This window comes from Hyaena hyaena, unplaced genomic scaffold, assembly GCF_003009895.1.
Source record: "Hyaena hyaena isolate Hyena2069 unplaced genomic scaffold, ASM300989v1 scaffold_50, whole genome shotgun sequence".
NCBI lineage: Eukaryota > Metazoa > Chordata > Mammalia > Carnivora > Hyaenidae > Hyaena > Hyaena hyaena.
In genome coordinates, this window is record NW_024080682.1 from 1,342,797 (window position 1) to 1,369,110 (window position 26,314).

Consider the following 26,314-nt stretch of genomic DNA (forward strand, 5'->3'; position numbering starts at 1 on the left):
CTCAGTTGGTTGTGTGTCCAACTTTGGCTCAGGTTATGATCCCGCAGTTCCTGAGATCAAGCCCCACAATGGGCTCTGCACTGGCAGCTCAGAGCCTGAAGCCTGCTTCAAATTCTGTCTCCCTTTCTCTCCGCCCCTTCCCCAATGGCCCTCAGTGTCTCTCTCTCTCTCATGCCCTCAAAAATTAAAATAATAAAAACATTAAAAAAAAATTTTTTTTAATGGCCAAAACACTTCAGGGTCAACATTACATCTAAGTTCTACCTGAAAATACGAAAAATTACCCTCCAAACCACAGGTCCACATACGCCTTATTTTATATAATTGCTCCATCATATTTTTCTGTCAATATCATTAAAATCACCCTACCTGTTTGGACCGAGGTCTACCAGGAGAAAATTTTCTTTTGGTAATAGCTGGTTTACCCATGCCAATTTTTGGAGTGACTGAGATGTAAGTTGTTGGCATAATGTTTCCAACAGAAGCACTGAGGGTTGAAGGGTAGCTATGCAGTATGTCCTGGGAAGGCAAGTCTGAAGAGAGTGGAGAGGAAGACACATTTGCCTTGCTTACACCTGCCGCTGACGAAAATGACAACTCGGTCTCCGATGGTACTTTTACAGATTTGTCTTCTTGGCATAAACCATCCTTCACACAACTCTCAACTACAGGAGCCACTTCAAAGTCCATAAACACAGCAGAAGATTCAGAACTAACTTTCTGTTCCATTTCTTCTTGTACCCTTTCTATAGCCAATTGTTCCTTAGAACATAAAGAAGTACTTTCCTCACACGGGGACCTTAGGGTTTCTGGCGGACCAGTGACAGATTCAAAGGACAATCTTGGAGGCCGTGATTCTTCTGTGGCTGCTAGCATTCTGGGTTCCCCTAACTGCAGGTCCTCGCGCCGCACGGTGATCTGGTGTGTAAGGACGTCAACGTTCTCCGTCATTTCCATTTTGTTTTCATTTTGATTTTCATCACAAACATGCATCACTTTAGAAGACATTTCCATTTTTTCACTATCAACTTCTTGAGAAATATGATTTTCCAATTCAGGATTCATTTTATCTTGGGATGATTCTATAAAATTTGGAATATTTGTTATGTTAATGTACTTGTGAATGTAAAATTTTTTAACTATAAGTAGGTATTAGACATTAATGACTATAGTTTTATGGCTTAAAAATAATAGGCATAGGAAGAAGGAAAAGGAGGGGGAGGGGAGACAGGGTTTCCAAAGCACACTTACAGTTAAACCTTGAATTAAATCAGAAGATATTTTTCAAGAAAAAACAATTATGAAGTTTATTAATAAAGGCCAAAATACACCAGGATTTATGGATTACAACTGGTCACAGATCAGGCCAGAAAACTTACAATAAGATCACTTTAATAGGATCCCCAAAGCTTTTGTTGATTTCTGGTAAAAATATTAAAACAGAATTTCTAGGTGCACCTGGGTGACTCAGTTGGTTAAGCAGCCAACTTCAACTCAGGTCATGATCTCACAGTTCATGAGTTCGGGCCCCATGTTGGGCTCTGTACAGACAGCTCAGAGCTTGGAACTGCTTCAGATTCTGTGTCTCCCTCTCTCTCTGACCCTCCCCCACTCATTCTCGGTCTCTCTCAAAAATAAATAAACGTTAAGTATTTTTTTAAAAAAACAGAATTTCTAATATAACTCTATTAAACATCTATGATGTTTTACAATTTGAACATTTTCAAAAAGGTCTACAATTATATTGGTTAAGTTATACTCATTTAACACCCAAAAAAATAAGGCTCAGTGATGTTACATGAGTTATCCAAGTAAGTACATGTCTAATATAAAGGTATTTGGCAATATCAGGAGCTCAGATGTAAATAAAGCTTCCGCAGATTCAAATGGGTAATGATCACAGATAGAAAAGACTTATTTTGCTTATTAGCTATACCTGCCAACATACACGTTTTAATATAATCTTTGTATTTCCTCATCATTGGTAATCAAACAGGCAAAAGAAAAAAAAAACTGTCAAAGCAAAGCAAGTCAATGAACATTATTAGGTATCAGAAAGAGCTAAAGTCACAAGCTGGTAAATGTTAAATCAGGATGCTAGTATGCTAAGCCCTTAACCCAACCCTGCCTAAAAATAAAGTCAGAGATCCAATTTACATGAGTCCTACATGGCTCTATAAAGCAAGAGCACTGTATAAAAAGCACTTACTTCAAATACCATCTAGGTAATTTGTAAGTCACATTAATAGAGAGATTAATTTCACTATTTACTATTTACTATGGTGACTGTGCTTTATCTTTTGGTATCAATATGAAATCCTACTCTTCATTCCTACTCCCTGAAAGACTATAGTTGAGGATAAATGAAAAGCCATCAAATAACAGATCTGATCATACCAAATAATTTTACACACAAAAATGCTTCAAGAATACTTAACATTTTAAAAAATTAAAAAAACATTTTTTAAACAAAATTACATATAAATAATGAGAGAACACAGGGGTTTAAGACCAAAAGTACCATCATTTGAGTGACCCCTGGGAAAATCTTACCCTAATGCTACATGAAGCCTGAACTATGGCTGATGGAAGACCCCCCTCAAGCGTCCCTGGTGAAGAAGAAAACACGCACCACACATACAGACCCCACCATAGTCTTTCTGTTCGATGCCAGGTAAGAAGTATTAAGATAAAAATGTAAACATTCTTGGGGCTCAAGGGTAGCTCAGTCAGCTAAGCGTCTAACTTCAGCTCAGGTCATAATCTCTCTGTCAACAATAAACAAACATTAAAAAAAGAAGAAATCTACTGCCAATTCTTTTTTCTTTTAATGTTTATTTCTGAGAGAAAGAGAGAGCATGAGCAGGGGAGGGACAGAGAGAGAGGGAGACACAGAATCCTAAGCAGGATCCAGGCTCTGAGCTGTCAGCACAGAACCGAACACAGGGCTCAAACTCATGGACTGCAAGATCATGACCTGAGCTTAACGGACTGAGCCACCTAGGCTGCCCAGCTGCCAATTCTTTTTAAGAAAAGGATCACTTAGGGGCGCCCGGGTGGCGTAGTTGGTTAAGCGTCCGACTTTCGCTCGGGTCATGATCTCGCGGTTCGTGGGTTCAAGCCCCGCGTCGGGCTCTGTGCTGACTGCCAGCTCAGAGCCTGGAGCCTGTTTCAGTCTGTGACTCCCTCTCTCTCTGACCCTCCCCTGCTCACGCTGTCTCTCTCTCTCCTAGAAATAAATAAAAAACATTTAAAAAAAAAAAAAAAAAAGAAAAGGATCACTTAACTAAAAGATTTCATTACTATAATGTGGATACACCAATAGTAAACAATTCTTTGGGATAATGCATTTGAAAAGTTAACTTAATAGATAATGACTCAAATCTGCATAGCAGTCATAAAGACATTATGTTGTAACTCAATGTAGAAAGTACACTTACCAGAAATGAGAAGATCATGTGTGTGAAGACTTTCGGGTGAATTACTCTTTTGGTGCTCTTCTGTATGGATGTGAACTGCTGTGAATGACACATTTTTGGAATCTCTAGCAAGCAGTCAGAATTTGTCTAACACTGCTACCTCAATATAAGTTAAGATTTTTATTCTACTGCCAAATACCACTTTTCAATATAAACATCAAACATACTATTAGTAAATACGGTATGAAGATGAAATTAGGAATCTGATTATGTACTATGACAAGATTATTAAAGATAGTTTTGTCTTATATTTTTTCCACTTTACATCTTATGCAATATACCGTTTATTGAAAGTTGTTGAACATAAAACTCAATCCCTCCCAAATCTGAGGCTTTTTATGTATATACTCAATCTATATAACATAAAATTCCACATAAAATCCCGGACTGTCAGATGAGTCCAAGATTAAATTTAATAAGTAGTTTCCCCCAACCTCATCTCTCATTAATTCTAGATTCTCTAGTAACAGCTACTAACAATATTGCAAGAAGCTTCATTGAAATATCATGGCAATAACTAAAATACCCTCCATAGAACCACCGAGACCATCTAAAGCAAATTTTTCATTATCTCAGCATAAAAATCTCACAATCAGTTACTGCTCTAGTTAGTAAGCACAACTAAAGAAAGAGAAAATATTAAATTGCTTTTTAATGAGAATCACTTGGTCCCCTAAGTATATATTTATGACTTGGTCTAAATCACAGCTGAACTACAAATATATGTATGTGTATATATATGTATATATATGTGTATGTATGTATGTGTACACACACACACACACACACACGCCCTTCCCCCTATTAATTTCTAAAGTTATTTGACTAGAAAGCCCCTCTCTGAAATAATTACCTAAGTGACTACACTCATGGCTCATTTTTATTTAGTAAAGTTTCAGTATATGTTCACATATTCAACGTGCATATACACTTTCTTCAGAAAATATATTATACCCATTACCGAAAACATGCTTACCATCTGGAACAATTCCAGGTGTCGACTCCTGGCCACTGATGTCTTCATTAACTGCTTGCTCTGGAAATACCATATGGTCTTCAGGTCCTTCGACTTCCATTTCATTGTTACAATCTTAAGACAAAATTATTTATTGTTTAGCTTAGAGTAAGTTCTTCCTGTTGTTTTTTTTCTTTTAACTATTACTTTGCTGTAGTGACAGTAAATTGCCACCCAAAATGCCATAAATTCTTCCTCACATTCAAAATTTTACCATCAAATGTATCTACATTTTACATGTTGATGGAAAAACATGGAAATTATGAATTAGAAGGTTACTGGCACTTTATTTTTTAAAAGGTCATTGCACAAGTGTATACTGAGGACATCTTGGAAACATTAGTACTTAAGATGCATCTACTTAAACCTCTCACAGATGGTAACATAAGACTTTGTAAAAGTCACAATTTATATTGATGAAAAGAAAAATGGTCTGGTGAGCAGATCTGTTTTCTTTACCACGAAGAAACTTGTTATATTTACCACTGACAACAGTATACTACTAAAATTACCTAAACAATATTTGGGAATCACAGATGTGAATTAACATTTAAATAGGACATTACAAAACTAAAACTTGTGGTGTGCCTGCGTGGCTCAACTGGTTAAGTGTCCAACTCTTGATTTCAGCTCAGGTCATGCTCTCGCAGTTCATGACTTCGAGCCCTGCACTGGGCTCTGCAGTTAAACCTCGGAGCCTGCTTGGGATTCTGCCTGCCTCTCTCTCTCTCTCTCTCTCNCTCGCAGTTCATGACTTCGAGCCCTGCACTGGGCTCTGCAGTTAAACCTCGGAGCCTGCTTGGGATTCTGCCTGCCTCTCTCTCTCTCTCTCTAAAAAAAAAAAAAAAAAAACTTAAAAAAAAAAAAAAAAAAAAAACACTAAACTAAAACTTGTTTGGAGTGAAAAATTCCAGGTTATAAAGTATAAATTAGGCATAGGGCCAAACACTGACGACAACTACTGTCGGCTCCAAGATCACAGGCGGAAGTAAGGCACACTGGTGCTGGAATTCCACAATTAGGTGAAGGGCTGGAAAGTAGCTAAATTCAATGTCAGCCATCAGATTCAGAGATGACCCAAATCACATGACTATTTAAAGATTGAGAAATTAAGAATACAATGGGATCTGATATACAGGATTCCCTCATCGTTACTAAAATAATACTATCGGTGACTGGCTGGCACAGTATCATTAAAAACAAAGAGAAATTCCCAAGTTTACCTGTAGTGACTTCGGCCATCTCCACTTCATCACCTGGCTGTAAGGGGTCCATTTCAGCGGCTAAGTGTTTACAATACATGCAGATATACTCTTCTTTGAACTGAGAATCCAACTCGTGATCTGTTGGTTTGTCACATTCTAAATGAACCCATCTGCAGTGATAAATATATTTAAATAAAATTTTCTAATTTAAAGACAAGTTACTATCTTGGAAAAAAAGAGGCAGTTGCTGAAAACTGGGTGTGGGAAGGGTTAAGAATGATAGATAGGAGAGAGGTTGGTGGGGTTGGCAACTGGTAAAGGTTCTAGAAAAGGAACTGGCATTTCTAGATGTCATTAAAGGTGTTCACTTATTTTTACTTCCATATTTTTAAACTACTTCCTCCTTACTTTTCCCTCTCAATGCTCGTTTTAAGTCTTTCTCCCATTCACTTCCTTCTGCCTTTCAGACTCCTAAATATGTAATTTCATTTCATCTTTAACAGCACTCAGTACTAAAAGGATTACTGGAGTGATAAAAGCTTGGAGCTCAAAGATACAGGACAGCACCAATGGTCAGGTGAACAGAACGGACAGGACCCTTCGGTAGGAGAACTGTACCTTCTTACCTCTTGCACATATTACAGTGAAGCAGGTCTTTCTGCAATTCTGGATGGTAGCACTTCCCACAGAAAGGACATAAGTTATCCTGTTGTTGGTAACAACTGTCACATACCAAGCAATTGTGGTGCCACTGAGAACTAGATCGTGTGCCACACTCTACACATATTCTGCAATTCTAAACACCAGAAAAAATGAAAACAAAAACAGTCTGTTATGCATTTGTGTTGCCGTTCTGGAATGAACTTTCGTGAAATCAATGAAAAGCTTGTACATTCTACATTAACCTTTAATTTTCTTGACACTCATTTAGGGTGTATGTTTTTGAAAAAGCAGTGCACTCTTGAACATCTAAGGAGACATCATTCAATTTGCACTAAACCTCCAGGAAAACATAAATAGGGGCTAGAGACATCCAAGAAAACATAAATAGGGAAGGAGGAAAACCAAGAACATAGCAACCCAAACTTCAAAAAAGAAACCCATCCCTCAGGACGCCTGGGTGGCTCAGTTGGTTAAGCTGAGACTTCGGCTCAGCTCATGATCTCACAGTTCATGGGTTCGAGCCCTGCATGGGGCTCTGTGCTGACAGCTCAGAGCCTGGAGCTTGTTTCAGATTCTGTGTCTCCCTCTCTCTCTGATCCTCCTCTGCTCACACACACTCTCTCTCAGAAATAAATAAAACATTAAAAAAGAAAAGGAAAGAAAGAAGGAAGGAAAGGAAGGAAGACCCATCCCAGAATCAGGAAGTAGCTTCTGTGGCCTAAGTGTTCAACTCTGCGCTGTGAAAACAAACTGGTGCTTCTAGGGCACTTCTTTGCTTGTCGGTGGCTCAGGAACTAAAAACAAGAATTTAGACGAAAGAAATATCATGACCCCCTCCAAATGACCTGGAGTCTGAAAGCGTGAAAGTAATCTCTCCACATCAAAATCCAATTATGGCTTCTCACGTTTTCAAACAGGAAGCACTATCCTTCCCGTAGGACTGGTTACGGAGTGCAAGGCCTGCCAGACCCTTTCCTGTACCTGTAGCCTACTTGTCTTAAAATCCCGGGCACACAGCTGATACAGTGTGAGCTCTCATTATCCACCCCCATTTTCAATCTAAAACACCAGAGGGGTGGGGGGTGGAATTGTACTTTTTGAGCAGAGTATGAAAGATTTGCTTATCAAAAAAAGAGAAACCAGCACGAACCACAGATTTGCTAAAGTCTTACAGTTTCAAAACAAACACACTCCTAAATATTGAGGCAAAAATCCTGAATAAAATATGAGCACATGGAGATTACACTCGATATGCAAGAATGGTTAAATATTAGAATATCTATAATAAAATCTGAAACATTATTAGGTCTGAAAAGAAAAAATAAATTATTGGATTTCAATAAATGCTGAAAAAGCCTCTGGGGGGGGAGGATCAAAACCCATTCCAAATTAAAAAAAAACCCTCTTCAGAAAAATAAAATCAGAGGAGTATTTTCTAAATGTGATATACATACATATCTGGATCCTAAAGCCAGCATTTTATTTAAGTGGGGAGCCCTAGAGGCACCCCAGCAAGGTCTGGAACAAGGGAGGGGTACCACCTACTTTCACTATTATCTAATTAACCTGGTTCTGAAGCCAATGTAAACACTGAAACAAAGGAGAACAGGCAGAATAATAGGAAAAAAAGATAGAAAATTATCCGCAGATGCCAAGACAGTGTACTTAGAAACTCCCAGAGGATCAACCATAAGTTCAGTAAAAGAATTTAACAAAGTAGGATATAAATTTTGGGGTTCAAGAGGTGAGAATTAACATATTCACACGTATATAATTTATAAATTGATAAATGGATTTACACCAGGGACTCCAGTTCTGACTTTCTCCCATTCATTCTGGGTATCTATTCTTCTAGTCCCAAGACCACCACCTTGCCTCTACTGCTCACAGAAACAAACCTACCTCAGTTTGCTCTCGGTAACAGATTTTATTCCCTTTATCTTATTTTTTAAAAAATATATAGAAGATTAACATGCTTTGAAAAGTCTACATAAAACGTTCTACTCAGAATTGTCATTTATAATTACATACATGTGTGAGTACAGACACATTTATTTGTGTACGTAAATGTGTGTATAACCATGCATGTATTTCCTGTCCCATCTGCTGAAAGGACAAAGACGCAAACACGCCCCCAGCAATGAGCACACCTCGCACCCATTTTCCACCAAAGGAACCAGAACTACTTATGGAAAAGCAGGCTGATCCCCCGGCTGGAGCAAGAAGGAGTAAGATGAGCTTGGGACATCTCAGTTATGCGAAAATGTAATGAAGTGCTCGATAACTGGTGAGGGCATGTCACTAAAGCACAGAAGACAAACTGAAGAGCCCACCAAAGGCAAATATGGGACAATCTGAGAGTAAAATGAATTAGGTAAAGAATTGCAAATTACTGAAAATAATGGGAATTTCTCAGTCAATGCTGACAAATAATTGTGACATGTAATAAAACAGAGAGCGTACTTACAGTAGAGTGCAGAGGGCTGACTGGGAAATGTCAAGGAATGCTAGGGCTGGAAAAGCATCATTTTACAACCAACATGCAAAAACACATCAAACAATGGTTCCTAAAGTCTTGGAAGAAATTTTCGGGAGGAAGATAATTCACACGGTCTTAAATATCTTCTCATATGTTTTATATTGAGAGAGAAAAAACAGAGAAGTCTGACAGCAGCTTAACCAAATTATCAGAATTCACATCACCTATGAGGGAAAGATGAGCACCAGGTGCCTCTAGCAGTGACAGCCTGAGAAGGGCACATCCTCTCTTACACAGTAATCTGACCAAGAACACAGAACTCTCTACATAACTGTGAAGAAGATTCAGACAAAGACAAAATGAGAAAACTTCTATTTGGAGGGGAAAAAACCCAGTTAAGTGGGGAAGAACTCTATTCTTCAAAATGTCAATATCGGAAAGACAGAAGGGCTTAGGAAATTTTCCAGATTAAGAAGAGTCAAAGAGAGAACTAAATACTTTACCCTAGACTAGACCCTGGAACCTGCATGGGAAGGGGCAGATGCTATAAGGGGTGTTAGATCAAGTGACAAAATTGAAATATGGATAAGGATTAGATGAAAATACTTGTATTGATGGAAACATAGGAAATTGGTAACAGTGCTGCTGTTATCATGTAAGACTGTCCCTATTACTAGGAAATCAACACTGAAGTGTTTAAGGGTAAAGGGGGGCACGGCGTATGTAACTTAACCCTCAAATGGTTCAGGGCGAAAAAACAGAGGTGGGGGAAGGAGATGCCAGAAAGGGGGTGCACAGTGATTATCAAAATCCTAACAAAGGTAAATCTAGGTAAATGGCATATTGGTACTTTTATTTTTCCAGCTTCTAAAGTTTAAAATTATTTCAAAATAGTTTTTAAAAACGCATGACATACCAACCCACAAGCATTCTTGACAGAGACAGCAGAAAAAGAACCTACCCAACAATGATTGGTATACAACAAAGTTCCTAAGAAGATGGCCCTCACCTTCGATGTGAGCAGCCTCGAAAGCCTGACACCCCGTAAAGGCAGATGCATTTGCTGCACGTCTCTAACCTCCACCAAGGGGTCTGATAGCAGCAAGCCTTCCAATGTTAAATAAGCGACCAAATTATAACTAAAGCCTACAGACATCTATGAAAAAAGTTAACAGCAGAAAAAGAAGATCATTCTTTCAAACTGCTCAGTGCCTAAGGCTTCGTGTGAAGAACTCCAAGATGATTATTTGGGTACTTAATTTAAGCATCACACGGGCACTTTATAGGCATCATCTCGCTAAGTCCAACACCCCTATGAGCTAAGTTCTATTAACATTCTCTAGAGGAGAAAGACTGGCTTAAGGAAGTAAAATACTTTGCCAAAGATCCTGTATTTAGTAATTGGAAAAGCGGAGCTGACCCCGTAGCCTGATCTTTTGCCCAGATTGTAATACCTGCACAGAACAGAATGAAAGCAAAAACAAAAGTATCCAGTTGTATTCTCAGCAATATCACACACGGTTCAGTCACTGTGAAAGGCACGGCAGACCACTACAGACAGCCGATGAGGAAGAGAGCAAGCAAGACAAAGATGAAAGAGAACAGCGTCAGGAAACAAACCGAGACTTCTGAAGACACTTTCCAAGATAATGAAAAACACAGCAAAGATGATAATGGTTCCTTATTTTAAGAAGCAACAAAATTATCTAGATGTTACGAAAGATTATTTAAGAGACTGTAAAGACAGCAAATCTAAAAGAAAAAAAGAAAATAAAAAAAAGGGCAAAGTTAACCAACACTGCTTCACACCTTTTCTTTGGACTGACCGTGGTCAGTGGGTTACAGGAAACACTAATGAATGTAGAACCACAACCAGATACAATCTCGAAACAATTCCAAAGAACTGACAGAAATAAAGATCCCAAAGCTCTTAGTTTAAAAAAAAAAAAACAAAAAAACAAAAAAAAAAAACAAAAAAAACCTATTATAATTAAATGAATGGGTTAAAAAAAAAAAAGATCTTTCTTCTGTGATACCACAAACTGGGAAAATTGGGGGGTGGGGGGGTTCCACAGCATGAAAAAGTTATAAGACAAAATAATATCAAAACAAGTTCTTGTGGTAGTCCGAAGGCAACAACTGTCTGGTTCAGATATGTAGGCTTTCAGAAAAATGACTATTCCTTAACCAAGAATCCAAAAAACTGGGAACTAAATGAGACTGGAATTTATAAAGAAACTATATTTTTTGCAAGGAAAACATGACAACTCTTACAGTCTTAATTTAAAACAAAGAGAGGAAAGAAAGGAAGAGGAAAATTTCTCACTTCTTCATTTTCAGTGAGAAGTGAGAGAAGAAAACATTTATATTTTCAACACTTATAACTTAGCATTCACAAAATAAGATTCTTAATTGCAAATTATTGCAGGAAATAAAAGGAACAGAAAAACGGAAAGGAAATCAAAAGGACTAGTTTGTCTTAAAATAGCCAAGCATCTCAATAGCAACCATTAATCTAAATGGTTAAGTCTATTAAATCTTTCAAAGAATACATTTAAAATGACACAGAAGGATCCAAAATAAAAGGATGCAAAAAGATCACATTCAACTGACAAACTAAAGCCCTGAGGCCATATTGCCAGGCAAACAAAAAATAGCTGGTCCCCCATTCAGCCCCTCCAAAAAAAGGCATTTTTCACAAGAGTGCCTTTACATTGATTTAAAAAAAAAAAAAAAAAAAAAGCACTACCTATCAACACTGACCTGACCTACTTGCTAAAGAACAACCGCAAATATTGGTTTCATTTATAAAAGCAAAGAAACAAAAAAAAACCCGTAAAATACAAAGTGAAACTGATGAGAGAAACTGCAGCAATTTTATATACACCCTAATACCTTGTGGAATCAACTAGTCAAACAACAAAAAAGACTTTATGAAATTAGTAAACACAAATACTACACGTTAAAGTCACTAGTTGTGAAAAAAGAAAACTACGCTGGTTAATTATTGGCTCAAATATAATTAACGCAGAAATTTACACGCTTAAGTACGCCTTAAAAATAGATACAGTGATTAGGTCAGATGTACACAGAGGCAGTAACAAATACACCAAATTTGGGTGCAGCCACAGCTATAACCAAAGGTAAACTTATAGTCTTAAATATACTTTTCCCCCCTTAAGAAAGTAAAGAAAACGAATTCCGAATTCAACTTATTTCGGAAACGAAAAAAAAGACAAGTAAAGGTACGTAGAGGAGATGAAAGCATAAACATACAAATCAGACGGCAGCAGGTTTTTTTCTGTGGCCCAATGATCAAGACGAGAAAACACACGAACCCACGAAAGCCCAGCCCTGCAGACAGGAAGGAACCGGAACTGCCGAGACCCCGGCTGCAGCTCCACCTCGTCGGCCCCCAGGCCCCGCCTTCCGGGAGCCACACCTGAGGGCGGTTACCCAGGATCTCCGTCCCCGGGCGAGAAGGCCCTCCCCTCCGGCCCCCACCCTCAGTCCGCCGCCCGGAACTCACGCCCACCGCCGTAGAACCAGGTGATGGGCCGCAAGTCCCAGGTGCCCCTCACCTGCGGTGGGCGGGGCATTGGGCCGGTGCTCAGCTTCCTCAGCGGCTCCTCCCTCCCCCTCCCCCAATCCTCCGGGTCCTCCAGGTGAGCTCGCCTCTCTTTCCAGGATCTTCCTAAGAGAGCAAACGACCTCCCACCCCAACTCGGCCAGCGCTTCCCTCCGGCCGCCGGCACCCCTTTCCAGCTTCTAGAAGAAGCCTCAGGCTGCTTCCACCTCACAGCCTGCTAGCCCAGCAGCCCGGGAAGCCCTCCCCCTCGGGCTCCGGGGACCATTTCGGGCACGCCACGCCACGCAGCCCCATGCCACGTCTCTGAATGCCGCTCTGAAGTCGAGGCAAACCTGGCGATCAACAGGAGGGTAACGGGCGTGTTTCTGTGCCTAGAGGGCAAGAAAGTGAGGGCGCAGGTGGACCACAGAGGCTTAGAGGGCTCTTTGCTGAAAATGTTAAAATTTTCATATAAGTGCTAACATTAAAAAAAAAATTAAAATTTAACTGACCCTCAAGGGTCCCACAATGCAGATTTTAATACCTGTATTTAGCTTTTGTATTTATGTTCCAAGTGCATCGACAATGTACGAAAGATCCAAGATTTTACACAGTGAAATTATGGCAAGAATGAGCTATGCAGCCAGCACAGGCACCGAGAGCCAGAAGCGAGGGTTCCTGTCTGCATACACATCCACTGACCACAGTTAAATGGCAAACAACACACCAGTAACTAGAAATGAGGAATCCACTGAACTGTTCCATATTTTAGAAACTGGGTCGGGGCGCCTGGGTGGCTTAGTCGGTTAAGCGTCCGACTTTCGCTTGGGTCATGATCTCGCGGTTCGTGGGTTCGAGCCCCGCGTCGGGCTCTGTGCTGACTGCCGGCTCAGAGCCTGGAGCCTGTTTCAGTCCGTGACTCCCTCTCTCTCTGACCCTCCCCTGCTCACGCTGTCTCTCTCTCTCTCTCTCCTAGAAATAAATAAAAATATAAAATAAAAAAATTTTAGAAACTGGGTCAATACCCCATTTAGTGCAAATTTCAATTGTGCCACAATGGTGCACTCATGAACAAAACACTATAGTTATGGTTGACACTTCGTTACATCCACTGTTGAAGGGCTGCTTGTTGGCACTTTGAGGTCTGATTATTCTGAGCTAGTAAACATGGTCAAGACCTTATCAATACTATTTGTATACAAATACAAAAGGCATTCTCTGTACCAACTTTTTTAAGGCCAGAGGGAAAGCTTATACACGGAACTGGGCATGAGAAAATATCTTTCTTTTGAAACCAATCCTGGGAATTTAGTTATGTCAGAGTAAATTAATATTTATCTCATACTAGTCTTTTAAGGCAGTGTACATATTGAAGATAAAAAAAGTTTACACCTAGCTTCATGTATGTTCTATTAAACTGAGATAACAATATAATAATAATCTCAACCTGGGGGATATAGAGAGATAGCCTATCGATCTAGAGTCTTTAGTTTCTTAGGATCTACATCCTCATACAAAATGAAATTTAGATGAAGAAACATTTCTTAATTAATCTAGAGAGAAAAGCCCTGCCCCTCAAGGAAGTACAGTACCACAGCACAGGAAGATGGCACTATATACAGGATAAAACCTGGGAAGACAGGGAACCGGAGGGACACTTGGGTGGCTCAGTCAGTTTAGCATCTGACTCTCGGTTTTGGCTCATGTCATCATCTCATGGTTTGTGGGTTCAAGCCCCACACTGTACTCTCAGTGCAAAGCCTGCTTGGGATTTTCTCTCTTCTCTCTCTCTCTCTCCCTGCCCCTCCCCTGCTTGTGCTCTATCAAATATTAAAAAAAAAAAAGACAGGAAACCTGAGTTTTTGTCCCTATTCTGCTGCTACAAATAAGTAAACGTGAACATGACCACGAGGCCCTCACTAGCTCTCATCTAGAATGTATTAGTTTGCCCATATCAATTTCAAAGGAAGCGCATGAACTACTTTTATGACTGAGCCATCCCAGAGAACATTTAAAGAAAAGTCACAGTAAATACTGTTGGTAAATATCTTCCAAACCAGAAACAAAAAAAAAAAAGTTGTGTTCAGTCCGTTGAAAATTAAAGATAAATTTGATCTATTCTTCTAGTTTCACTTTAAGACTTTAAATAGTTTGTGCTTCCGAGTCAAGTACTTCTAGAATGTGTTGCTGTGGACCTGGTGGTGGTGCACTAACTCTTCAGGAGCTAGAGCTGCCGGGCAGTCCACGGGGTCTGGAGACATGGAGCCTGCGGAGCTTCCTCAGGAAGCTTACAGAGACCAGCATGGAGCACTGCGGGGCCATAAAGACGCAGGTAACAAAACAGACGAAAGAAGGGAGAATCACTGCCTAAGAGAGTACCTGGAAAAAGTTAAAAGTAACTGGAAATACATCGTAAGGGTGTCATACCAAGCAGAAAGACTGGTATCTTCAGCAATGAAAAAATGTCTACAAGACCTTCTCTCTCAAAACCAAGGGAAACTTGAAACACCATATAAAAATAAATATCTAAGTAAATAATCACTAAAACTAGCACAGGGGAGGGACAATATACATACATATGAATCTACCATATATTCCAAACATTTAATTCTAGTGTAGTTACACCCATAAAAATGTGATGTGCATATGAAATCACTATACAATCACCAAAATGAGTGTTTTATCTTTGGATTTTAAATTAATGAATTTTAAAACTATAGCTCTGCGTTTTCAGTATCTTCATAAGGGTCTACTACATTTCAGAGTGTTTCTGGAGAGATTAAAGATGAATCATTCAAAAACAATTTCTAAGCCATGAAGCACCATACAAACGTTAACATGTTCATAACAGCATTTTTCATGACAGCTTAAAACTGAAAACAACCCAAATGCTCACCAACAGGTGATGTGATAAACTATGTTACGTCCACTAGTTGGCAGTAAAAAGGAATCACTGATGGCATGCACAAAAATATGGGTAAGTCTCAAAATATTATCTTGCTGAGTTTAAAAAGCTAGACCCACCCCCACCAAGAGTGTATACTATATGATATCACTTATATATAACTCTACAAAACGCAAATTAATCAACGGTGAGTGACAGCAGAGTGCCTGGAGGGGGGGTGGGGGGGGCGCAGGTGGAGGAGGGCAAACAGCTGGAAAAGAGGGATTCCCAAGGGGCACCATGAAACTTTTAGGGACGATGAATCTGGTCATTATCTTGGAAGGTAAGGACGGTTTCATAAATGTATACATGTGTCAAATTAAATTACAGACTTTAAATATGTGCAGTTTATTGAATATCAATTATACATCAATAAAGCTGTTTTTTTTTTTTAAGTTGATGATAATGTATAGATTTGAATAGGTATCCGATTTGTCTGGTCTATATGAAAAGCATACAGATGATGATATTTTTCTTAAAAAAATAAACAACTTACTTTGCATTTCCAGCCATTGGTTGGTACTGATTTCATAACTGGTTGAAGACAAAAAGTATGATACCCTTTGTCACACGTATCACACACTAGCATCTTGCTATCTTCTCCCGATTGTCTAAAAAATAAGATAGCATTAATGATGCCTTATCTTTAAACTTATGTTTCTAACATAAGTAATCATGAAAAGAATCAGTCCTAGGAACTGCCCAGTTCATAAATACCTCAGTGTCTGTTTTGTCTATGCTCAGATGATAGAGTTAACCCCCTGAAGGATGAAACAGACACCTGCCTAAGGTCCCTTATATGATTATCCTTACTGAGTGCTCACCTATGGTGAACCTCCTTTAGCCAGGTTAGGATTCCTGCAGAGAAGGAAGGTTAAGGGAAGATGAAGGACTCTGGCCTTTATTTTTTAAACATCTTGTAAACATCCTTTCTAGGGGAAGAAGCTGTAACTGACAGGTGATGCTGCACGGGAAGGAACAAATGTTGGCGTTGTGAACTGGAAAGACACTGTCATATAATAAAAAGAGGATAGAATTTGGCATCAGACCTATATTTGTATTCAGACTGCCATTTTACTAATTGTGTGACTCCTGAATAAAATAAACTTGAGTCCTCTTGGTTTCAGGTATAAAATGTGAACATTAAAGACACGGAGAATTAAACATAAATTCTGGTTGAAGAACTTAGAATATCCACTGAGCATCAGTTCTAAATAAACAGGTCTAAGAATCATCTCCTCAAAATTATTAAGAACTGTAGTCAAAAAAAAAAAAAAAAAAAAAAGCCTCAACTCTTTCCCTGAATGCTCTTCTGCCCCAAAGCCCGAGCCCCTGCCCTAAAGCATGAGCTCAGCCGGGATTCTCGGCTTTCAGCCACACTCAGAGACTAAGAATTTAATTCAAGAGGACAGGAAAAGAAAAACTGGGGAATGTAAGAAGAAGAGTGGAGAGAGGAGCCGCTGAGTAAAACCTGGGGACAAACAGAAGTAAACAGGAAGATGGGTTAGTTGGCCTCTAGTTACTTCTCATTCATTTTAACAAATTCTACATATAAAATTGCATGTTTTATCTCTTTAGCTACATGGAAAGATCTTCGAGGAAAAGCAATCCTTCAAGTCCTCTTATTCCTTCCCAAGAAACTAGGCACAGATAACAAGCTATCAAATACGTGTTTACTGATATTTTAATTTTTACCAAAATATAAAAAGCACATGGTCCTATTCATTCCACATAATTGTTAAGATATTGATGCTTACTGTTATCAAATTAAATTAGAAATAAAACAGACTGATCATGGCAGTGGTGGGCATAATTTCTTCTGTTACAAAAGTCCTCAGCTTGTAAACAATTTGAAGACTGCTACAGATGCGGATAACTTCCCAAATTATCATGCTAATTAGTAGCAGGAGAAAAATCACAAAAAAGATTGAAGAAATAACCAAAGGATGGAATACAACAAATAGGAAAAGGTAACACCATTCCAAATGTTTATATGCCGTATAACTGGGCTTCAGTATTATGGTGAGTACGATCTACTGAATGTAACTGTCTTTCAGATACATACAGCTTTCTTTTTTATTTTTTAAGTAGTCTTAGTATAAATAGTTTTTCCTAGAATGGAAATTCAAACACATCACTGATTCTTTCACTCACTCTCATGTAACTTTCTGCAATTAGAGATTTTCCTATTAAATCTCCACCCCAGCCTCTCTCAAAATTAGTCGCTTTATTTTTCTACTGCTTCTTTTAAAATTGTTAATATCATTCATTTAAAATGTTCGCCAAGTTTAAATTAGCTTTTTAGGTAACCAGAGGAATTTAAAATTATTAAAATTAGTTTTTATTTAGACTTGTTGCAAAATAATATAAATGTTAACATCTAGTAATTTCGTAAAGACATGATGAAATCAGTGGGAATGAATACGGCTGCAGTATGAACAATCTTTATCATATTACACAAACCTTTAGCACCTAATAATAGGGTCTCTCTTAAACTCAATACACACCTTGGAGTTGAAATTAAAACTTACTTGCAGTTCTGGCACACTTTGCACTCAGGACATTGCCAACCTGCACGTTTTAATGGAGTAACCGCTATATCCAGGCACATTCCATGATAGTGCTGCCCACAAGTGGTACAAAAGAACTGATCTAAGAGGTCTCCCGGGCTGTCGCACACTGCACAGTTTGCATCTTCCTTTGCTATAATTAACAGTAAAACAATGAAATTGTTGTAGAAGAGTTTAATATTTTTCTGACTTTACACTTTAAAAATCACTTGAAGGGAATTTGCATGGTACACCTTTCAGACACTCGATGTTATCCACATTGAACTGATATCCAATGAGAGTAAGGTCTCAATAAAAGCACTAATGTATTTAATCTAAAATTAATTACCTTAAATTTAATCATAAAGTTGTGACATACTTTATCTGTGCCTACGTCTACCTGAGACCAGAGCAGGTCTGGTACCAAGGACGATGCGGGACACCTACTAAGTGCTCAACACCTGCTTGCTGAAAACCAAACAGGAAAATATCAACTGAGAAAATGCTTTGCGGTGCAAAAAGAACCATTTTATTTGGATGTTAAATATATTTTAAAATTAACAAGATTAAGTCAAGAGACAAAATTAAGAAATGTTAATATCAACTAAATTAAATGCTTCTTAAGCATAAACAGACTAATTTTTTTCAGATCAAATATTGTTTAATACTGGAAAACATCGTATGAAGGGGAACATTAAAGATGGACACTTCATAGTCATACACAAATACAAAACTTCATATACTAATTCTATATTCATCTATATTAATTGCCAGTTCATAAAAAGGTATCAAAAGCTATGTAATCATGGACATCCTCTATCCCTAAATGTGGATTCAAAGAAATAGCACTTTTTAAGCTCTTTTACCATAAAACCAAAATGTAAGAACTGTCCTGCCAAGTAAACTCATACGCATTACAGTAAGAAAAATAATGTTCTAAACATCATACCAATTTGATGATATACATAAATATGTCTATATGTGACACATACTAAATGGTTTGATTAGCTGATTATCCAAAGACTGTTTTAAATTGTATATATGAACATTTTTTCCCTCCCTTTTATTTTTTGAAGGTTTGGTCAGTCCCCTCTGGTTTTAAGCCCTTTCTACCTTCTTTTTTGCTATTCAACCATCTGTAAGCAGAGTAATAATCTATTCCTTTTACTTGACAAACTGTTTTTATAAGCCATAAAATCTCTGATATACAGACTTTTTCTCATTCTTTTAGAGTCCTTTTTAAATGGTAGGAACCATCCGTAGTCTGAAGGCAGCACAGAAGCAAGCCCTGGAGTGTGTCAGGGTGGCCGCATACCTGCCACACACCTGGTGCCACCTCCAGGAAGTCACCAATGATCTATGAAACCCAATGGTTGACTTTCCAGACCTTCTCTTTTTACATGCTGCAGCATTTCCATTACTATCCACTCCCACATTAAAATTCCCCTTCTCTTGGCTTCTGTGATGGCAGCTTTTCCCCGATTTCCCCTTGGGTTTCCTATGCTTCCATCTCATTCTTCCGTGTTGGCTAGTCTACCCCTAATGATCCCTCTAAATGCTGGAGTATTTTAGGATTTAGGATTTCATCCTCTTCTACGGTTGGTTCCCCTTTGTGATCATATCAACTCTCATGTAACATGTTAAATAGCACCATGATTCCCAAATCTATATCACTAGCCCCAAACTTCCTTGTAAATTATATAATGTTATTCTCAAGTCTAATTGGACCTCAACAGCCAAATGTTCTAAAAATACTCAAAACTTAACACCTCTAAAATAAAACATTTTTAAAGCCTAAACCTCTCCTGTTTTACTCAATTATCTGGAAAAAGACAGAAACTTTAGTCTCACTATTCCTCTTCCCTGACCCAACACATCCAAGCAGACATCAAGTCTTACTGAGTAAATTTCCTATACCTCCTTCTTCCTTCAATGTGTATAGTCAGTCCAGCCCACTTCATCTTGGTAATTACAATATCTTCTAAATGGGATCCCTGTGAGTAGATCCGACTTTCTCCCTAATCATCTACACCTCTAGAGCAAGTTTTCAAATAGTGGAATCCCAGGACCACTCACTATGCCTGGTGACGGCAAGCTGCTTGCTACGCACATGAACACCCTGTGCTGTTTGGTGACTGTGTCATTACATCGTTGTCACCGCTTGAAATGTTGTCCCTTTGTTGTGCCCCTAACCCTCGCCAAAGAGGCCTTCAAAACTCTGCTCACACATAGCCCTGAATATCTAATGTTACCACACATAAATATCCATCTAGTTGTTGAATGTTCCTTTTCCTCAAATGCTGAGAATAAACTGTTATATAATTAGGTGATTATAACACAATATTATGAACCCTTAAAGGATAAGGTCCTTGTCTTTTTCAACTTTGTATCCTCAACTGCTTAACACAAATCAAATCTTTATTAAATACATCTTAAACTAAGAACTCACTTCTAAAATCACTTTTAAATGACTCTTTGATCAGCATTTAAAATAAGTCTTTAATTTAAAAATAGAAATGTCATAAATTAGTTCATGTTCGATAGAAATGACATAATAGAGTGAATTATTTTTTTAATACTAAAAGAGAGTACCAATATTTACTCATTCAAGCTACATGCATTTAAAAGCTAATCTTTTTATTTTTTTGCCTACTCAAAACTTACAGAAATTGAAGCAAATACTACACTCAGATGATCAGATACTACTCAGTTCATCTATCTATTTTCCTGTGCAGGGAACACTGTCTAAAATGCTTCTGTGAAACTTTCCAGAGTTTGCTGTTCTGACAGGTACTTGCCATGGTAGCCACTGGCCACACGTGGCTACTGAGGAACTGAAACATGATTATCCAAAGTGACATGTGCAATACATGTAAAATGCACCCTAGATTCCAGACTCAGTAGGAAGAAAATAATGTGAAATATCTCAAAATTTTTATTGCTTACATGTTAAAATATTGATATTTTGGGACACAGTGGGTTACACATACTTTTTTAATTAACTGTCACTTTAAAAATGTTTAATGTGAGTAGAGAAACTTAAATTACGTACATTGCTCGCCTCATATTTCTACTGCCCAGCACTGTTTTACACAGCAAAGCCCAGCCTACACTAAGATAACTGTGTGTATCACTGCAGCAGAAATTACTGTGACACTTGATAGCAGTTCCTTGATGACAACACGATCATGCTGTTTGATTAGCATCGATCACTGGTAATAAGTGAGACAAAGAAAAGCATCCACATGATATACTCAGTCTAAAAACATTTACTGTGCATTATGTAAAAACAGTAATAGAAAAAAAAGGCACTACGTCAAGAAATGAAGTTGGCTTCAACCATTTCCCCATTCAGGGAGAAGACAAGTACAGAAATACTAAAACAGCCTTTTAGAGGTCATGCAAAAGATGCTGTCACTGGACAACGTGTCATGTCAGAAATAAGCATAGAGACATATACGTACATATATGTCTGTAAGGCACATAGAAATGATGTTTGAAGCAATAATTAAACAACTAAGTGAAACTTTTCTTTAAGCAATTGAAACAGCAGAAGAAATGGAGTAAAAGACTAGAGCTAAAGCTAATTTGAGAGAAAACAGGGGTTAAATCCAGGTCAATTTGACTCCAGAGATCATGCCCTTTACTCATGGACATTTACTCCCGCTGGAAGCGCAAAGAAGGTGAGGAATGTCTGCACGTGTACGAAAGTAAGACGGCAAGTGCCAGCAGAGGCCTATAATGAGGAGACTAAATGATGTAGAAGGAGCGAGAAAAGAGCCAGAAGAAACAAGGCTGTGGACAGGGTCACTTCCAGTGACAGCTGTGACAAGAGAAGAGATGGAGGAGAAGATGAGAACACTGGGCCTAAACGAGGAGGGACCCTGTCACAGACCGCTTCATTTGGCTAAGCTGGAAGGCGAGACTACGCTCGTGCGTCAGAACAAGAGCCCTGGTAAAGAGCCACCAAAAGTCACACTACAGCGTCCAGCTAAGGGTCCGTCAGCACAGCTTGGTGACCTCCACCAACGTCCCAGCACCTGCATCTCTGTTCACATTATTGGCAGGAGGCAGCACTGGCCTAAATGGAATCGCTAGAAAGAAAAGTAAATCATGGATGTTGTCCAGAGAGGCTGGCCCACAGAGCAGGCAGGTAAAGAGGTCAGGGACCGACAGAATGTAAGACAACAGAAAAGCAGCAGGACTTGGTATCAAGAGATACACAGACAACCAAGAAAACGAGGTTCTAGTTAAAAGCTTAAATGAAGTAAAATAAGTTAGGGCTGAGGGGAGTGAAGGAAGAAGAGACCATATTCCCACATTTGAACCCTTTAAAATCTTCTCAGTATAGACAAAAGAACTAACCCCTCCCCTTCTCCACAAGGCCTAAGCGATGTAGTCTGTGCTGGCTCTGCTGGTGTCTCCACAGTCACCTGGCAGACGCTGTGTTCCAGGCAGAGTAACTGGCTACCACTCCCCAGTCCCGCCAGGCCCACCCCTCAAGACCTGTGCAGCACTTCACTCTTCCTGGAAGGTTCTTTCCTCTCATCCTGCATGGTTGGCTCCTTGCCATTTGGCTTTCTTGGAGAAGCAGAACGCTGCTCAATAAATCTATCTGGCTACATCTCCAAAATGGATATTTAGTGTAAAATTTCCAGACAAGGTTAGTGTACACTTGCATCATCATGCAAATGATGAGGAGGCCGTGACCAGCATTCATCTATGACAAATGACCCTAAAACTGTTTTCTGATAAAAATCTTGGCCTAACTCACAGATGCTCACTTTGTTGGGACTTCTTTCTAATGAGGTCCTTTTTTTCTAACTTTTCAACTTTCATAAAAAGACGTCAGTCCAACTCCTAACTCTGCTAACTATCCAGCATGCTGCTCTATGTTTTGGCAGTAGCATAAATTATTATATTCAATGTATGCGCAGGACTTGGGTCTTAGATGAGCGCTGGAATAACTACCGTTTTGTAAAGCAATTCCTGTCTACAAGGTAAAACACTACATGGTCTTGATTAATTGTTATTTAACCTTCATAGTGACACTCCATTTAAGCTGCATTTTTAAAACATAAAAAGTACCTTGTTCTATGACATAACTGGATAGCTACAAGATTTCATAAAAATATTTAGGAAGGATTTTATGAAGACTATCTTGTAAATTACTGTAATACACTCTATCTGCAATGTTCTCTATATCCTTGGATTAAGATGGACAGTCAGAAAGCTGTGTATACAGCCTGCACTGTTTAAAATCCTTGAGGAACAGAATTTACTCAACTGGCTTTGGTTTCATACCACTGGCTTATTTTGAGGGCAGTTAGAAGACATTGCCCTGGGGGATCTGTTTTTGCAGTGTATGATGTACACATAGTCTCAGTATCGAGTGAATTCTTTTGACATTACTATGAATCAGGTCACTATTCACATTCCCTTCATTGTGTTGATTGCTGGAGAGCCGTGGAGCCAAGTTTGTGGCTTAGGTCTAGGAAGTATGCATTTATTGCTCAAAATACCAGTGTCACTATTATCTTCATATTTATACTACCCTGATTTTCCCATGGCCAAATTTCCTTGCATATTTTTAGTTTTATTTTATCCTACTATTCATGTATTTTTATGAGTCTCCACAAATCTATCTTGGAACAAGGCACAGTGCCAACAGCTTCAGTGTATCTCTTAGCTCTGTGTGCCAGCACAGACCTCTCATGGTACACACGTGCTCAGTGACAGCAGCTCATCGGCCCTCCTCCTCACACTTCTTTACTTTACACAGGATGTACGCCCTCACACTAAGTGAGGTATGCACTCCTAGGACAGTCTGCAGTAGGAAGCAGTAGAGCCCTTAACTGACAAAATGTCTACCGTCAGAAACGTGGTCACAGAAAAGTTTGTATGTTGTTTCCTGAAGTCTACGGTATGACTAAGTACAAAACAATGAATAAAATCCAGATTCTTAAACACACATACAGTTATTTTATTTGATAGGCAAGGCATATTATACCACCCAGAATATGGTCAACTCTGATCATGCCTTCCCAACCGGTGCACCTTTGTGAAGCACCTTACCACGTGGGGTCTTAGACTAAGTAACACCCGTGACGGCTGCTGTGCAGGAATGCTCTTTTTCTCCCAGGTTTAAGTATATAATCGCAAACATATTTTAACTTAAAATCCCTTATGCACCTAAATGCAATCTGACATACCAGTCTGCCCTATCTATAATTTCTGTCTGCACAGTGATTAGGGACATTATAGTTATACATGTAAACACAAAATAACTTTAAATAATTTTAACTAAAGATGAAGTTATGGTATTGAGATTATGCAATCCAGCTGTACTTGAGACTACTGAAATTTAAGCCTGAGGTAGCTACATTTATGTGTCAGAGAGCTGGAAACAATTTTAAAAAAATAACCTTACCCAATACTGCTAAGACACAGACAAAAGCTATCAATAAGGTAACTAACGGGTGACATAAAAAAGTCTGGATAAAGCATCACAGAGATTTCACAATGAGACTAAAATTCAATTTACTAAAGGAAAAAGTTTCATAGCATACATGCTCATTAGAAATCCATATACTAAGAAATAGGCAAGATTTAACAATAAAAACAGGAGTTTTATAATCTTCTCTATAACAAATTTCAAACATTTAAACATTTTCACATAATTATAAAATACTGTTCAAAAAAACAAAGGAAAAAAAGCAAAACTGAGAATTATAGATAACTGAGGTAGACAAATGAAGAAGAAGGACTAACAGATTTCTATTATGATTATCAGGGCAACGCAACTACTAAGAATTTCAAAAGTGTTTACTGATCCTATTCATGTCCATCCTGAAATAACACCTGAATGAATCATCTTCTAATTCTCTAAGTGGTTTTTTGGTATAGAAGACACTGAATACTGTTTAACTATTTAAATGACTTACTTTCTAGTACGTGATAAAATACTATTTACTCAGTATTTCTACAGGGGTTTAAGAAAATTTTTTAATAAGGATTTAAAACATGTAAACGGTCTTTGAAATTCTGAGGTAATACCTTTTGGATTTAACATCAGTGATACTGGTGGTAAGAGATTCCCCCCAAGGATCACTAGGATCTAAAGTCTTTAGAACATCAAGACTATGTAACTTTTAATACAAGCAGAATAACCCTTAGGGAATTTACAACATTTGTTATTTGAAGTAAATACACCGATAAATGTTTAAAAAGTAGATTTGTAGTAAACTTACATCTCTCAGGAGCTTGGTCGATGTGCTCTGGACACAGAAGGAAGAAGTTCCGGAAGTCCTGGAAGGTACCAGCTCCAGCCGCACAAGGATAATGGTACATCTGGGTGCATTTGTCTTCACAGCATTTGATAGTGGCTCCAAGGTGCTTACAAAACGCACAACGCTGAAAGGGGGCAAAGGGGAAAGAAATATCTTTATAAAACCTAGAAAAAGAGCATTCAAATGTGGGGCTAGGCAGGTATTAAAAAAAGTCTGTCTTATATATTACTAGTAAAACAATTTAAACTTCCATAATACTAAATAAAAGATCTGTTAAAACTAATAAAATCTAAGATACTTAGTTGAGTGCTTGGTATAATACAGATTTATCCTTCCAGTCACATTTTAAAAGCATTTCACTTTTTCTACTGATTTTTGTCAAGAACTAAAAAATTTTTAAATTTTCGATCATATTTCGATTGAAAAGGCAGGTGTCTAGTTGTGGGTTATTTTAACACTGTTTGAATCCCACCAACAGGCTAACAAAATGAATCCATACTGTTGACAGAACCTCTTACTATTTTTTAAAAACCTCTTACTATTTCCCCCCTACCTAAAAATCAACCTGAAATGAACCACTCGGAGAACAGTTAATAAAGGGCAACTGTTGGGTTAAAAGTCCACATACAAATCTACACACCTCACTGTAGCAGTGAGTTTCAAATCTCTTAATAAAAACAGAGAATGTGAAGAAGAATGAAGTTGTCTGAGTATCGCCTTCCCCTATTGCGACCCGCCTCTACACTCCGGCTGGTGGTCAAAGATAGAAGCCCTAAAGGCACCACAGGGGAAGTGTAAGGCAATGCAAGTGTAGGAAGTCCGTGCGATTTATCTATGATGCGGCAATTACTCAGCTTTCCTAAGAATGATTAATAAATTCTCCTTCCTCGTCCCAACGCCATTCTGGGTGTCATTTTCTTCATGGGTTTTTGCTGGGTGGCCTGCATCATACAGTATAACATCTCTTTCTGCAGACGCCTAGCTCTCTCTCTTGTACAGGCTTCCGTTTTAGCATTCATGCCATCGCATGAGAATTATTCACTCGTCTTCTTTTTATCCTAGTCCAGGATCCTGAAGCAGAGGCGGCAGACGGTGCCGTCTCTGTAACTGCAGCACTGTGGCT

At 38.5% G+C, this 26,314-nt stretch overlaps 1 protein-coding gene across 9 annotated transcripts in view; it reads right to left on the minus strand.

Moving 5' to 3' along the window:
• Positions 1-26,314, minus strand: part of KMT2C (lysine methyltransferase 2C) — a 288,474-nt gene that overhangs the window by 101,719 nt on the left and 160,441 nt on the right. For all 9 annotated transcript variants that reach the window (XM_039230732.1, XM_039230740.1, XM_039230739.1 and 6 more), the window contains exons 7-14: positions 25,153-25,315; positions 17,885-18,056; positions 15,850-15,964; positions 6,326-6,495; positions 5,718-5,869; positions 4,456-4,569; positions 3,441-3,518; positions 370-1,082 (exon numbers count right to left, since the gene is read on the minus strand). In XM_039230732.1, the coding sequence (XP_039086663.1) occupies positions 370-1,082; positions 3,441-3,518; positions 4,456-4,569; positions 5,718-5,869; positions 6,326-6,495; positions 15,850-15,964; positions 17,885-18,056; positions 25,153-25,315 (1,677 nt within the window). The remainder of the gene's footprint in view (positions 1-369; positions 1,083-3,440; positions 3,519-4,455; positions 4,570-5,717; positions 5,870-6,325; positions 6,496-15,849; positions 15,965-17,884; positions 18,057-25,152; positions 25,316-26,314) is intronic.